The sequence below is a fragment of the Parambassis ranga genome, chromosome 14, assembly GCF_900634625.1.
Source record: "Parambassis ranga chromosome 14, fParRan2.1, whole genome shotgun sequence".
Taxonomy (NCBI): Eukaryota; Metazoa; Chordata; class Actinopteri; family Ambassidae; genus Parambassis; species Parambassis ranga.
The window spans coordinates 17,613,339-17,628,957 of record NC_041034.1 but is presented as its reverse complement, the minus strand read 5'-3'; the positions used below and the strand labels follow the sequence as shown (position 1 = coordinate 17,628,957).

Genomic DNA, 15,619 nt, shown 5'->3' with positions numbered 1-15,619 from the left:
ATGTGCCTTATTTGTTAATAAAGGCCATAATTAAACTTCTGATGGTGAAATAGTCATCATTTGTTTGTATGCTACATGGCAGACTATTTAGGAGACAATGTTGGAGCATGTGTATCTCACTTGGCTTCCTCCCCTGCTTTGGTCTCCCCACTGCCACTGGGCAGGTCGCCGCTGGTCTTTGGCACCTCATTTCCATGGCATGCCAGCTGAAGGCAGATGTACCCACCTGCCTTCTTTGTATGTGTCCCCGCTTGAAATCCTCACTGGATTATTTTATTGTTTCCTTATCGTGCCAAAGGCCACCGGCCATTTGCATGTTAGGGGTGGAGTGGGGAGTGCCTCTGAACAATCAGTGTGTGAGTACACGTACGCTATGTGTCATGTTGAGGAGTGAAAAAGAGAGTGGATCAGAGAGCAGCCTGAGCTATTTGCCAGTTAATAGATGAAGAGCAGAGGAGAGAGAACTAGAAAAAAATAGTCAGAGGGGGAAAAAGATCCTTTGGCTATTTTTCAAGAGCTGTAGTGGCAGCCTCTTTTCATTTTTCATGACAAGCACAGAGAGCGGTGAAGTGAGATCTCACAAATGTACTTAATGAATATAATAATCTGACAAGTATCAAACTGTTTTTTTGGCATTGTTATGGATACACAGCAGCCTGGTGTATTACATTTTCTCTTCATTCAAATAATTTGGCAAAAATGATACATTCTAAGTCTTTTAAGACGTACATTAGCTTATGCATTATTGCTGACAGGTTTAAATTTAAGACGTATTCTTTTGAGATACTGAACACTGGCCCTGAGCTTTCGCCTGTTTTTGAATTGTAAGCGTTATCTTGCTGGAGGGAATGTGACATTCTAAAATCCCAGAGAACCTGAGTCTTGAGGCAGGTTCAACACACTATAACAAGATGGCTATGGCTAGGTGCCCCCAAGGGCCCCCTCACAGAATTCCTGGGGACCTTTAGGCAAAATACAAGTTTTCATAGGAAATCATAATGGATTTGGGATTTAGATTAGATTTAAGGCAGAAAGGCAATGTTATTAGACAGAGTTAAGTCAAGGTATCACCGTAAATCAATGGACACAATTGCGATTTGTCTGTTTTGTACAGAAAAACGTATCTCTGTGAGTTTGGTGATATAAGATTAGAATAGTACAAGTTAACTATGTATAAGCTGTGGTTTCCCAATACACACAATACATCTGCTTACCCCACCTCAGCCACACCACACTCCATGCTTACAAACTGCTGTTTGCTGGTGTATGTGTATATTGTATTTTATGTGGCGTGTGCACTGTTGTGATAGTATCCCCAGTTGGCCGTGGATTTTTGCAAAGGAATTAAATTGGGCCTGATGCTGTATGTTTGTATATGTCACAAATGCGGACAGGACGCAGAACACTCCTGCACACTGACCGACTGTCTGTCAGATCCAATAGGTTTGTGCACGGCTTTGTAACAGTGCAAGCTTTACTAAATCCTTTCCTTTTGTGTGTGACAGTGAGTGAGGCAGTGGTGAGGAAATGTGTCATGTGCTGTTGTTGTTGTTGATGTTGCTGTGCTTGGCCTAGTGCTGATCAAGCACCTGTTGACATTTGAGCCATCCGTCTCTCTGGAGTCACTGTGCTAATGTTAGTGTTAATATTGTATAAAAATCACAACATTTCATATGACCAGCTTGACAGTATTATCTCTATGTTACTAGTATTAAAAAAAAAAGAAGGTTATATTAAAAATATACACAGACAAAGAGTTTTGAACAAGCTGACAAAAGCAGAATTACTTTGTGACGCATAGACATTTGAAATGATATTTTCATGCATATGTGTCATAATTTAGCATGAGAATGTTTAAATGTCAACAGCTGGCATGCCTGATAATCTTCTTAACCTGTCAGCTGACAGTGAAGGAGCAATCTGTACAGTCACATTTGTAAAGAAATTGATTTCAATCTGGTATGATACTGTGTGTGTACGTGTGTGTGTGTGCGTGCGCAAACTGGCTTGTACTTCTGCCTGCTGAGCCACAGATGGCAGCCCTCTACCTCAAGCTTACAAGTGCCCTGCATACGCAGATGTGTCTGAATGCGTAGTGTCAGGTTTTCTTTGCATGTGAGAGGAGAGGGGTACACAGTATTTTTGTTGATGTCTGCAGAATACACTGGCACATTCTGTCCCTCACTTGCTTTGCGCTACATTGCCTTGTCACCCTTTTCCCACTTTCCTCCCAGTACTGTGTACCACTGACTAAAATGCCCATTGGTCAGCAATAAAGACAAATCGAATCAGTGCATTCATTTCTTAAAAAAACATTACAAATTGACCTGTAATCTCTACCCTTTCTAGCCTGTCTCAGTCCAAATTTGTCACTGCTTCCATCATTTGGCTTCATGCTGTACAAGTTAGGAAGACTCACATCTGACTTCCATTCTACCACCATCTTTATTTCTTTGCTTGCTGTTTCTCACACAGGCTGCAGGTGGTGACATGTCCTGCCTGGGGCTAGAAGGGTATTTTACACCACACACATTCATACACTCAGTGGACACTGCAGTCAATGGAGCCTAGTGTAATTTACTGCTTGGGCACCTGAGTAGTCGTGACACACCTCCCAAACAAAGGCGTCTTTGCTCTCTGTGCCAGCATGTGGCCTAATTCCCCAGATGTCTTTTCACTACCTCACCTGGCTACACACTAGTGTTTTCTTCTGTTTGCTGTTATACCTCTGCTTCTCATCTGGTGACCACTGCTATGAGCTGTATTTTCTCAGGTATATTGTATTTTATGGTATAAACACCTCCCAACCAGGGCTCTAGAGCGCGACCAATTTGGTCGCACATGTGACCTAATTTCTTAATGGTGCAACCAAAAAATATCAGAGGTTGCACCAGTACGACCAGCTGTTAGAGGGAGATATATTGCAGTCCAACAACAGACACACATCAGGCTCATATCGTGGTCTGAACCAATCAGAGACGGTGAAGTGTGGGACCCCCGCGTGTGTGTATCTTAAAAAACGTGTCTGCTGCTGTCAGCAGAGACCGTCTGCCGAAAATCCAGAAGAAGAATATGTTGCACAGAGCTGATGCTGTGCGCTAAAGCTTGTTCCATACTCCATGACAACAGAGAGATCTGTTACCCGAGGTGACGAGTACAAGAACAAAGTTCGTTGTGGCCCGGGCTTTTTATACGTTTTTAAACGTGTGTGTACAACTCCTCATACGATCCTCTCACTGCAGCGTGCAGTGCGCACACACACAGACAGGGTTTAAAGACATTTCGCTGATGAACAGCAGAAACCGCAGTTTAGGTGAACACAACAGACTGAACAACAGGTCTGACGGACGGTGTTATCTGACCTGTGTGGTTCCATTCATGAAGGCTGATTGACTCTGACTGACAGTTGTCAGCTGGTTTAAGGAGTTATAGTACATGGTTACATCACGAACGGCCATTTAAAAAGTATTGTTATTATCCTGCTATAGCGGACCATTGTCTGCCAGTATGATATCTGCATACAGCTAAACTGTAACGGACAGAATGAAAAGTCTGTCAGCTGGAGCTCAGCTTTAGAAAGAGAGGAGACACTGAGGAAGAGAGGAAGAGGTGAGGAAGATGAGAGAAGAGATACTGTAGCTGCATTAGAGACGTGTTGAAGAAAACTAAATATATATCTCAATCACAACTGTTAAATAAATAAAGGTGTATATAATTTTAATGATTTTTATTCACATTGGCAGATAGATAAGTGAGGAGTGACAGCCAGAAAATACAGAGAGAAAGCAAACGGGGAAATGAAGAGTGCTGTATTAAATCATTATGGATACATAACACACATACATACTGTATATATGTATATATATATATAAAAATATATATACACATATACATACATACATACATTCATACATTATGGATTTCTGACAGGCAGACTTGTTGGCTAGTTTGTCCATAATTTGAATGAGTACTATTAAAATATTTATTTTTATTTACTTTTATTTAACTGTGTTCATTATACAAGGTCCAAATTAATTTTAGGATGATATGTGATTATTAAGGCCATTCATATGTACAAAATGTACTGATGCGTACAGAAATATATGGAGTAAGTGTGATGCGGTGCACCTACATTTTGTGCTGGTGCACCAGTGCAACCAGTGCAAAAAGTTAGTCTAGAGCCCTGCCCCCAACCCTATCCTCCCTCCGCCCTCCACAAAGTCTTTGTTTTATATACTCATGGGTTGTAGAGAATGTGAGTGACTGTGATTATGATTGTACAGTGGTGTCAGAGTGGAGGTTTTTCACTCACAATTATTACTGCACTAGTACTGACAGATGACCAGTGTTCTGTAACCACTCATGAGTGTGACTGTAGGAGACACCTTTGATTGAATGATGACTTTATACACAGAATCTTAATGCTTTGTAAGTGGTTATTGTCATTATTTGTTTTGTCTTTATTCTACACTCCTCCTTTTAACTTACACCTGGGAAAAAAATGCTTCAGACAGTAATTATCAGATGCTTGGTATTTCTACCACCCAGTAATGGCAAAGAAAACCCATAACGCGAGGTCCCTGAGGTCACATTTTGCAGGTGTTGCAGACAACAGTCAGGTTTGGTTTAATCAGCAAGTTACTCAGCCATAAATAAACCATTCATTATGTTCGCTTTAACCACTGCACTCCTAGGTCACTGTGTAGCAACGAGAAGCTAGTGACATGTTTTGTTTGTTAGTCGAATTTAATGACGATTCAGTAAATCTGTATCTCGCCAACCTGGTAATCACAATAGTAATTTGATCACAGTCCCACAGTAATAATAATTACATATGCAGAGGGGTTTTGCACTGTAGAGGCTGGAAGCTTTACAGAAACACAGCACTGAAAAAAACAGCAGTTGGGCATACTTGTGCCCCACTTTGGGATAAGGGCAAAAACGTAACTGTGGGGCACACCCACTCAATTTGTGCATCTCATGTTGCTGTCCTCAGACAGACTTAAGAATGCATAACTATATTTTTTTTGTGCTTCCATTAACTTTTCCTGGGAAGCCTTAATTTTATCCTTGTATAAACTCCCTAAGAGTATTGTTTACACAGAACACTGTGGACTGTGGAATTTGTCCTCCACCCCATCACTTCCACAGAGCTGAGTGTCTGCAGACAGGGAAATGGTAATGGCGGTAGTGATCTGTAACGTTTGCCAACGTGCATACAGGCTTGAAAAACCTGTAGGTAGGGTGCCCTTTAATTCTATAGCATGTCCATATGTGCACATTTTGTTTTAACAGCTGATAATTTCCAAGTCTCCCTTAGGCTTCTGGCTATAGAATTATGATATTGTACATACATACATATGGTACAACCATTTACTGTCTAGAATCTTAGTTTTTACAGGGGGAAAGGGAAATGTAAGATGTATGTCAAGTTCTGGGGGGCTTAGGGCATCTTTCCACTACGTAGGTGGTATTATCTTATTGAAGTGCTCTCTCGCTATCTGCCTGGCTCTCCCTCTCTGCTCCTTTTCTTTAATCCTCTGCAGAGTAGGTGTGTCAGAGCACCAGAGACGAGGAGAGAAGACTGATATTTGCTTAATCCAATCCTCAGAGGGAAGCAACCCTCTTTTTATCCACTTCAAAATTCACTGCATCCACTCTCATTTGGTCATTTGTCATTTGTGCCGTCTCCTGCTGTCTGCATTCTTGTGTGTTTGCATGTGTATATGCTTGCAGAGAGAGGAAAACCGGCAGACAATGCTGTGCATTTTGCCCTGCGCCTTGCTCCTTTCGTTGGCCTGGTCCTCGCTTTCTTCTTTTCACTTGCCTTTCCTTTTTGTTGCTGTGAGTTGCTGAGGCCAGACTCGCACAAACATCCATTATTACAAGCAGAAGAGCTGTTGTGTGTCAGAAAGAGAACTCTGTTGTGTAGCAGAGATTATTGGCTACAACTGTAGAGTTAGTCAGGGCTTGCCCCTTTCTTTTGGCATTCAAACTAGACTGCAGACACAAACCACCTGTGAGCATGGCTGTATGGAGTAACTTGCACCTTGGCTGCTTCATGTGCCAAGCCTCTAACCTTCAAGGACACACTTCATTATTATCTTTAATTAAGGACTATAAAGTATCAGAACAATTTAAAGGCATTAGAGGCATCTTTGTATCAGATCAGTGACTTTGTACCTTCTTGTATCTGTCTCTGGCAACATGTTTTCTATCCAGGATTTCTGTCATAGAAACAGAATGAGTGTGAGGAAAGATTGTTCAAGATTGTATTCTTGAACAGAAAACATACAGGATTCTATTATATTTTCTCTCTACTTCTTTTCTTTTTTTCTGAATAGAAACTTGAACTGACTGATGTGCTCTCCTTTCCCACACAGCAGCCACTTCTATACCCCACAGTCTATTGGAGTTATGCATTGCAGGGCTTGCTTCTTTTCAAAGGTGCATATTAAAGTAGTGTGATCCCAAATGACTCATCTTGCTCTTTCTTCTCTCTCGCAGCGAGCACCTATCCTGCGCTTTCACCTTCTTCTTACACGGTGAGAGCAACGTGTGCACCAGTGTGGAGATCAACCAGCACCAGCCCGTCTACCATCTAACAGAGGAGCACCTCACTCTGGCTCAGCAGGCATCGAGTCCCTTTCAAGGTGGGTCCCTAACTTTACCTGGCAGTGCAATGTGACATGCTCTGAGGCACAGTGTGAGTGAAAACAATTAGGACAAACGTAAAGATAACAACAATAAACACTGGATCCTTAGAGAATGATGCAACCCCTTTGGGCCAGTTGGAAACACACATTGAAGGAAGCCTCATGATGATGTGTAATTACAATAGGGAGTTTGTCTTAGGGCTCCGTTTTGGAAGATTCCAAATGGTGTGCAATGCTTCCTAAACATCTGATCAGCAGCTGGATACACAAATAAACATTGTCATTCTTTGTTATGATTTTAAGTACCAACCTTTAAGCTGAGATACATCAATACCCCAAGTTTCTCCAGACTGATCAGTGGATTCTGGAATATTGCATGTGGTGAAAATATTCACAAATTGTGTTATCTTCAAGATTGATTTAGAATTTCTTATTTTTAATGCATCTACAATAAAAGGCCATAATTAATGAGGCAGAATTCATTAATAGTTCTCTGACATACTCAATGGTTATGTACCCAGCCAGCCATAGCGATTGTAAGCTTATTGCTTTTCACTATACAACTGTGGGTTCATCAAAAGATCCAGTCTTACTCAAAATTGTGAAAACTATTTTTGGTGTCTCTATTTATTAAGTTTTATTTATATTTTATTTAAATATTTCAAAGGGCATTCTTTGCCTTGTGGAATCACAACTTGATTTTTTTTTTTAAGACAGATTGACTATTCTTCCAGTAGTTTTGAGTTTTATTGATTAATCATCTAAACATCCTAAGAAAACAATTGGTTTGCATTGTGTTTTTTGGCATCATTCCTTCTCATTTGGTTTAGAAAGGGCTTTAAGTATGTATGTAAGTATGTATGTCTTTAAGTGTTGAGAAAAGCACAAACATGCCACGGTGTATTAGTGAAATACTGTACGCTTAAGCTTATATATTCTTGTGATTATTACATTCTCAGCGTAAGTGTAGGGGTGTCATTTTATGAATGAAATATATTAGCAATCTGCCTCTGCTATACTGGTCGTTGTTGCTGAGATAATGTACATATATAATCTTCTGTCAGACTGTCTTTCACTACAAATTGGCTTGCAGCCAGTGTCGGAGAAAAGCCTCCGTAGTAACTTGTAATTATTTTGTAGTATACTAAAAAATCTGGAGCTCTAATGATATTCTGTCATTGCCTAACAATATGTGTTCCCAAAACTATTTTCTACTTGCATTTTCTCTCAGCAATGTTAATGTAATGACTATAATACACATTTTATCTTACTAGGATATGGGGAGGAGATGGTTTGCTTTTTTTAGTTAGCTCAATTAGGTTTGAATTCTTGCTCATGGGGGTTGTATGTTCATGTTTATTTGTATCAGAAGAGAGGAACAAATATTTCAGTAATATCCAGCTGTACATTTTGTTGCCATAGATTGTTGCCTTCTCTGAATGTTTTCTCAGCGGCATTAAACCACATAAAGCCGCTCTACTCTAACTTAATGCATCAGCCAGACTCTTGACAAAAAAAATCTTTAAAACGCTTTTGATTAGATCATTTACTTTTCTTTAAGAATTTAAGAACTAAAGGAAAACTCTGTTCTTTTACATTTTTATTTGTACTAGGATTGCTGTGAATCAGCTGTCCTATGCAGACACCCCCCTGCACAGTACTGGCAGTAATCACTGCCTATATTCACCACAGGAATTCCTGGAATGCCAAATCCATCACTGTCTCTAGAGCTAGTCCATTGGATAAAACTAAAATAATTATTGGCATTGGCATACCTATAAGTATACCTAGGTTTTCATTCCACCCCACTCACCTGCTAAGCTAGTAGCTGAGGACTCCCTTCCACTGTGAGATAATGCGTCTTGTCGCCTGAGCTCTTATAAATCATCTTGATATTGAAAGGGTGACATGATGTTTTAATTCTCATTTTGATGAGCCAAATTGGAAAAACCATCCTGCACTTTCAGAGGTACTCACATGCCATTCTAGAACAGTGTAGTGTGTGTTTTATGATCTGCGCTTTGAGCATGGTGTGTGCCTGCGTGCAGGCGTGTGTTTTCACCGCCGCAGTGTATCTCCTCCTGGCTAACCAAGCATAGCATTGAGGAAAGGCTGACTTCCATCTCCCTTCATCCATCCATCTTCTCCTTCTCCACCTCTCTCCCCCATCTCTCTACCTCCCCACTCACCTCTGCCAAGCTTGGTTTACTGTGCGGCAGAGCGCTCCGGCAGGCAGACCTCTCCAGGATGTGACCTCATAAAAGGGCGCAGAGTGAATGTAATGAACTCTCAGCCCATTACACTGATCTGAGCACATTTGACATGTCTTCAGGGAGCCAGACATAGACTCACAGGCCAGAGAGGCAGAAGAAGAGGGAGAGAGTGGGGGTGGAAGCGATGGAGAGAACGGAAGATGAGGTGGGGTGGTGATGGGGGGAAAACACTAAACCATTTCCATAATTGTGCTGAATTTGATCTCTCCTCCATAACTGGCCTCGGGTCTTATGAGTGAGAGTACACAGCACAAAACGCAGAAATGAAAGGGGAAAGGAGTGTGGTTGAATTTAATCAAGGTTAATACGATCGGCCATAGCTGGATGTTATGTTGTTTTGCAACATAAATAACCTTGTGTTTTTTGTCTCTCTTGGCTTGTTGTTGCAGAGATACTATGATCTGTAGACTAGAGGGAAATCATATTCTGGGGGGCATTTAGGAATCATTGTGTCTAGACTACATGTTATTTACTTTTATATTTTTCTTTCCTAAAGAGTTCTGAAACCCACCTATATTTTTTTTTGTATTAATGTAATATAGGTACCAGACATTGCCTGCTAAAGCTCAACAGTGCTCCCACTCCACTGCAGTGTTACTTATCTTCCGCTGGCACCTGCCAGACATACTTAAAATATCCAAGTGTTGGATCTATATATGAGATTTTTTTTTCTCCTACCAATATTGTCCAAACATTTTCATTTAAAGTTGTAATCCTTAGATTTGCACTCTTGGTTGATGTGCCAACAAGTGTGGTTACCTTGGTAACAGCAAGAACTGCAGGAGTATTATATATATAGTATTATAGTAGAGCAGCTGGTGTAATTGTTTACCACGCAGGCATACTAACTTAAAAAACATCAGTCATTACAATTACATACTGTGTGCTGTGTGAGTCCTCCACAAACTGTAGAGCACAGTAGGTTGGCTGTGTTGGAGGTGTGTGCCTGTTGCCTTCATCAGCTGATGTTTCTGGTGGAAAATATAACCAAATTTAAATGTGTGACTGATTATTCTACACCATACGTATTTATCTACTTGTGTCTATAGAAAGTGGAGCCGCTTTTGGTAACACCTATGGGCAAGGTTATCTTATCTTTTGTGTCATCTTTTTTTCTCGTCCATGTACATGGTGACGAGTGAAAATCATACAGTACATCTGTCTTTGGTTAAGTGGGTTTTAAGGCATCCACTCTTTAAAAAAAAAGGAACAAAAAATTCAATTGATGGTAACTAATGGCCGATATAGGTAAATATGAATGAATGCATGCTTTAAATAAAAATACAATCAAAATAAGGTGTTATTAGATTTAGGATTTGAAGGTCTTGAAGGCATTTGTCAGTGGCCAGGCGCTCTCTCGTGAAACATTGCTGATGCCTTCCTATTTCTGCTCTTTTATTCTCCATTGTCTCCTGCCATTTTCCTAGCATGGAAGATGTTCTGTAGTCCAGCCATTGGATCAATACCTAGGGACAGAGGCCATTCAGTCTGGTAATGACATACTAGAAAGGCAGAGCAGAGAGGGACATTAACAAATGCTCAACCACCCACCCACCCAGCTAGGCTGTTCATAGCACCATTATACCCCTCTCCACATTCCAGTGCATAACGGGCACAGAGAAAGAGGATGGATGCATAGCAGGATGTCAGGTTGTGTGTGCGGGCGTTTATGCATGTCGCCAGATGATATGCAGATGGTTTCTGTGCTCATATATATGCACTATGCATGTTTGTTTATGGTACTATCTACATCAGCTGATGGATGCCGGTCTGTTTATAAGCACACTGATGGGTTCTCTCTCTGTGATGCTTGTATGTCTGTGAGGTCAAGTGTGTCTGCCAAGGATTGGCCGCTTGCATAAACTATTGTTTATGGGTGCAGAGAGGCCACCACTTCCCAATAATTGCTGTCTGGAAAGGGAAGGGTGCTGCTGATTTTTCTTGAGGAAGATGATAAAGCAAAGAATTAGATTATGTCAAGTGAAATAATAGGCAGACAAATATGGGAGTTATGGAATGTGTGAATTGAAGGGCAGAGAATAGAAAAAAGAAAATGAAGGAGAGACAAAGATTTTAAAACTGGAATAAAAGCAATAAAAATGCATTTGGCTCTTTCAGTGATACAAAACAAAATATGTACTGATGCTGACTAACACAGTCTTGTCTTTCTTCCTTTATCCCTTTTCACACTAGTGATCCTGAGTCCATTTGGCCTGAATGGAACACTGACTGGCCAGTCATTCAAGATGTCAGATCCACCCACTCAGAAGCTGATTGAGGAGTGGAACCAGTTCTATCCCATCAGTCCCAGTGCCAAGGAGGGTGTGTCAGATGACAAGGCCGAGGATATGGACTGGGAGGATGACTCTCTGGCCTCTGTGGAGGTCCTTGTGGGTCAGTCTTTATTCTTTTAAATTTAATTCATTACATTTGAAATTGTTGTTGAAGTTGTTTGTATTTGTTTTTACTGGTGTTTTTTTTGACAACACTGCCTTTCTGTGTGTGTGTGTGTGTGTGTGTGTGTGTGAGTATAGGTGGTGTGCGCATGGTTTACCCAGCCTGTCTGGTGCTGGTACCCCAGTCAGACATCCCTGTTGTGGCCCCTGTGGGGTCCTCCCACTGCACTGCCGTCTACTCGGGTGGCCACCAAGTGCCTGCTTCCCAGCGAGAGCCCGCCATGTCTTTGGTCACACTTACACCTCCCACATCACCTGAGGAGGCGCAAACAGGTAGCTGTATAAAAAGATTGTAGATTTATAAAGTTACAGCTTTGGAAGCCTGGGAGAAGAATTTGCCATTTTTTTGTCAAATGGTCTGTTGATCTTGCTCTTTCCCTCCCTAGTGGACTCTCACTCGGTCCAGAAGTGGGTTAAAATGCCTTCATCATCCGATGCGTTCAGCATAGACAGAACAAGTCACCATGGAGGAAAGATTCCACGCCGGCTAGCCAGTCAGGTGGTGGAGCGTGTCTGGCAAGAGTGCAATATCAACCGAGCCCAGAACAAGTAAGTGCTGCTGTCTCTTGAAAGGCAGCTGTGTTTGTAGTAGTGTAGAGACAGAAATGTCTTTCCTTGAGCCAGTGATCCAGAGTGTGAATTTATGTTGTGTTTTTATTAATTAGTACATAACAAATAAAATGAAATAACTTGTGAAAGGTTATACATACCTTGCTATATAAGGTAGGACAATGGTTTGGGGCCTGAGTCAGGACATTTAGCAATATACAGTATCTGCACAAAAATGCACTGGCATCATGTAGATATGTTCATTTATTATAATGGTAATGTACATTCAGCAGACAGGCATGCGATGCTTCAACTCACTTTTGTAGTACAACATTATCAGCATGCTTAAACCATCTAACCATTCGCTAGATGTTTCACATCATTCTTTCTTTGGTGGATGTAAGCGTAACAAGCAGAGAACATGAAGAACAGTTGAGCTGCAGTGTTTTGCTCTTGAAAAGTTGAGCATCTCATTTTTTGTTTTTAATAATGCAAACACTCATGTTTCTAAGCATTCCTAGATGCCATGTCACATATTTATGTTTTCCATTCAGTCTTTAAACATGGTTTTTCTTCCCCTCTGAATGGCTGTTCTCCTTCACTCCTGTGCTGAATGGCACTGTTGTCTGCAGCTTCTCACATCAGCCACATACACTATACATATTTGACCAGGGTGTTTTATTTTTCATAGCTACACTGAAAATTCTAGAGAAACCTAGACGGTGTAATGATTGTAAGTAATTAAAATGAAAGGATAAACTTGCAGCTTTGTCCTCTGGTCTTGTAAATATTCAGCTTTCATGAATCTGACACACTGGGAGCACTCCAGGATATTTTGCCCCTTGACCAAGCATGAAATGTCAGCTATAGTTAGCTGTGTGCTTGTCAGCCAAAGTATCATTGCTCTGAGCCAAAGAAAATTTAAGACAAGGCAGTATACTTTTAAAGATCTGATAATTGTTTTAAGTGTTTCAAAAATAATATAATCATTAAAAGGTGTCTTGCTTTTTTGTTTCCTCCCCAGACGGAAGTTTTCAGCTGCAACCAATGGTACCTGTGAGGAGGAGCTGTCTGAGAAAGTAGGATCCTGGGATTTTGTGGAACCTTCACAACGGTCATACTGCAGCTGTTCAAGGTCAGACACTTTCCATGTTGATGTTCAGTATGTAGAGGTATATATGCCCATATATGTGTGCACAAAGACATTTCAAAGAGGTTATACAAAGTCTACAGGGCTTTGAACACGCACACATAGGGCCACAGTCAGCAAAATATCTGCAACGTCTATCCACGTCTAGACATTGACAAGCATATTATTCTTCATATTTTTCAATTTATCACTATTTTGTGTAAGTGACAGCTGTGGTGTGGCTGAAACCTCTGCTGGGCTGTGTTTTTTTTTTGTAAGTCAGACAGAAGTGTGAATAATTTCAGGGACAAAGAATAGTCTGACCTCTGAAGGAGCTCTTCAGTTACACTGTGATGGTAAAAAAAAAATGTGCGTGTTGCATGCCCGTAATGTTGACAAATGACAAAACATGTTGAGTTTATATGTATCTTTTTAACCGCCACTATTGTTGTATCTGTAAGGTGTCAAAGCACAGTGAGAGGACGTAGACTGTAAAGTCAAGCAACTAATTTAGGAATGCACTCATTACATGTTGTAAGAAATTCAGTTGCATACGCAGTGTTTTCTTGTCCATTAGATTGGAATGGGCGATAAACGTCACTTGGTTATGTAGTTTCGTGTGCAACGCATTAGCATGCATGGAGCTCACATCAATAACAGTAAACGTGGTGAAACGGAGGAAAAATCCCAAAAAAGAGGTTCCACATCTATAGTGTGGAGTGTAGTTAATTTACCTGTTCCTTCAGTGTTTTAAATAAATGCTGGACCTCCTTTCACATTTCAGACTTGGTTGATTACCGTAGACATATATTGTTACTTTTATTATTATTATTTTTAGCCATTACCTCTTATCCCTACTGGTCAGAGTGTGCTGGATGCTCATCTTTCTCTTCAATGGGGAACCACTCTAATAGATTGAAAGAAGGTTCAAGGTGAATTCATGTGTATTTTGATGGCCTCAGTCCACACACATTTGTGCATACTTTTGCTTAGGAAATCCTTCATACCAGTTTTTCCTCCATACCTCATTGTGAGAGCAGCTGACTTGGACTGCAGATGAGAGCAGTGTGGTTTGGGCCAGTCAGCTGGAGCCTGTTAATTGGTTGGAAACCACCCAGCACTTTGACAATTAGATGTCAACTCATCTACAAAGTAAAGCCATCAAAAGTGGGAAAACTGCACTTCCAGTTGCTTTGCTTTGTTTGTTGAGGTGTGGCCATATCTGATATGTCATATAAACAACCCATCATTTGAACTGGCAGAAGGCAATATGAATTATTTTGTAAATCTTTTTAACACAATATCATTTTGAGACTTTATAGAAGTTGCATTTTGTTGAAGTTATTATTACTTTAAATGCAGCCTTGGATTAGGGTAACTTAGTTGCTGTGTAGTGTTCCTGTTAATTGATTGGGAATGAATTAGCTAGGTTCCCTTATCTCAGGTCAGAGTAATTGGGGAAAAATGAGGTTTCATATGGAGATTTTACATCAGCTGCACACTATCTGCATCTACTGTGAAAAATCTTGATTGGGTTTGGCTTTTTCTTAGTATTTTGAAGTTGTTCCTCATAGTCACAGATTTTTCTTTTGACATCTCTCTTGCAGATATAAATCAGTGAAGCAGCGAATGGGCAGCACCCCAGGCCAAGCTCAGTCAGCAGGCCAGCCCTCCCAGGCTCCGACCAAGCACAAAACTGGAGGAGAGAAGCCAGAGAAAGGTGACAAGCAGCAGAAAAGGCCCCAAACACCCTTCCATCACCGCAGCCTTGTTAGCGATGAAGGTTCAATAGAGACTGAGGCAACGGCAGGCCAAAGGTTGGCTATGCGGGGTCAGGAAGGAGGAAGGTTTTCTAGTATTCGCTCTTCAGACGTGTCGATCCAAAAAGCACCCCAACTCCACAGTGGTGGAATCAGCTCTGGGCCATCAGAACAAGCCACTTCCCCCCAACCCCCACCACTTAGTCCCCACCCGTGTGAGCGTGGCGAGGAGTCAGGGGAGGGCATGAAGAACCCGTCAACACCTAACAGCCAACACTTCTATCAGCCACCCCCAGAGCCCTGCCTAGTTGGGGTAAAGGGTGGTGGCGAAGAGCCCGGAGGGTCAGAGGGTCTTAATCAGCACTTCCACTCCCATCACCCGCATCCTCATCCAGGATCCTCGGCCTACTCTGACTCTCCTGAGCCCACTGTGTATGTAGGTGCAGCAATCAACCTGGAGGACGACAGCTCCCACGCACCATGGAGGTTATTCAACTTACCCCGCAGGAAAGAAGCAGAGCTGCCCACGCCGCTGCTACCTGGGGACAAACTGAGGGATGAAGCCTCGGCAGCACAGGACAACTTAGTCTCAGTTACAGAGTAAGTGACTCCTTCCGGTTGTAATCACTACTCAGTTTTATCTTCCCCCTGACACACACGGATGCGTGATAAAGGTATTACTCATTTTACAGCCTAAGTATGCATCCACTGCAGCCCACCTTTCCCTACAGTTACACAGTGGCGCATTAAAGTTCTTTTAGTCGTCCAGAAAAAAATATTTTGTAGAATATTTTGA

At 41.4% G+C, this 15,619-nt stretch overlaps 1 protein-coding gene across 1 annotated transcript in view; it reads left to right on the top strand.

Annotated features, from left to right (window-relative positions):
- The window catches only part of med13a (mediator complex subunit 13a), a 61,289-nt gene that overhangs the window by 25,878 nt on the left and 19,792 nt on the right, over positions 1-15,619 (top strand). Inside the window, exons 5-10 of the mRNA XM_028420921.1 lie at positions 6,508-6,653; positions 11,123-11,323; positions 11,464-11,658; positions 11,772-11,934; positions 12,959-13,069; positions 14,671-15,423. Of these exons, the coding sequence (XP_028276722.1) occupies positions 6,508-6,653; positions 11,123-11,323; positions 11,464-11,658; positions 11,772-11,934; positions 12,959-13,069; positions 14,671-15,423 (1,569 nt within the window). The remainder of the gene's footprint in view (positions 1-6,507; positions 6,654-11,122; positions 11,324-11,463; positions 11,659-11,771; positions 11,935-12,958; positions 13,070-14,670; positions 15,424-15,619) is intronic.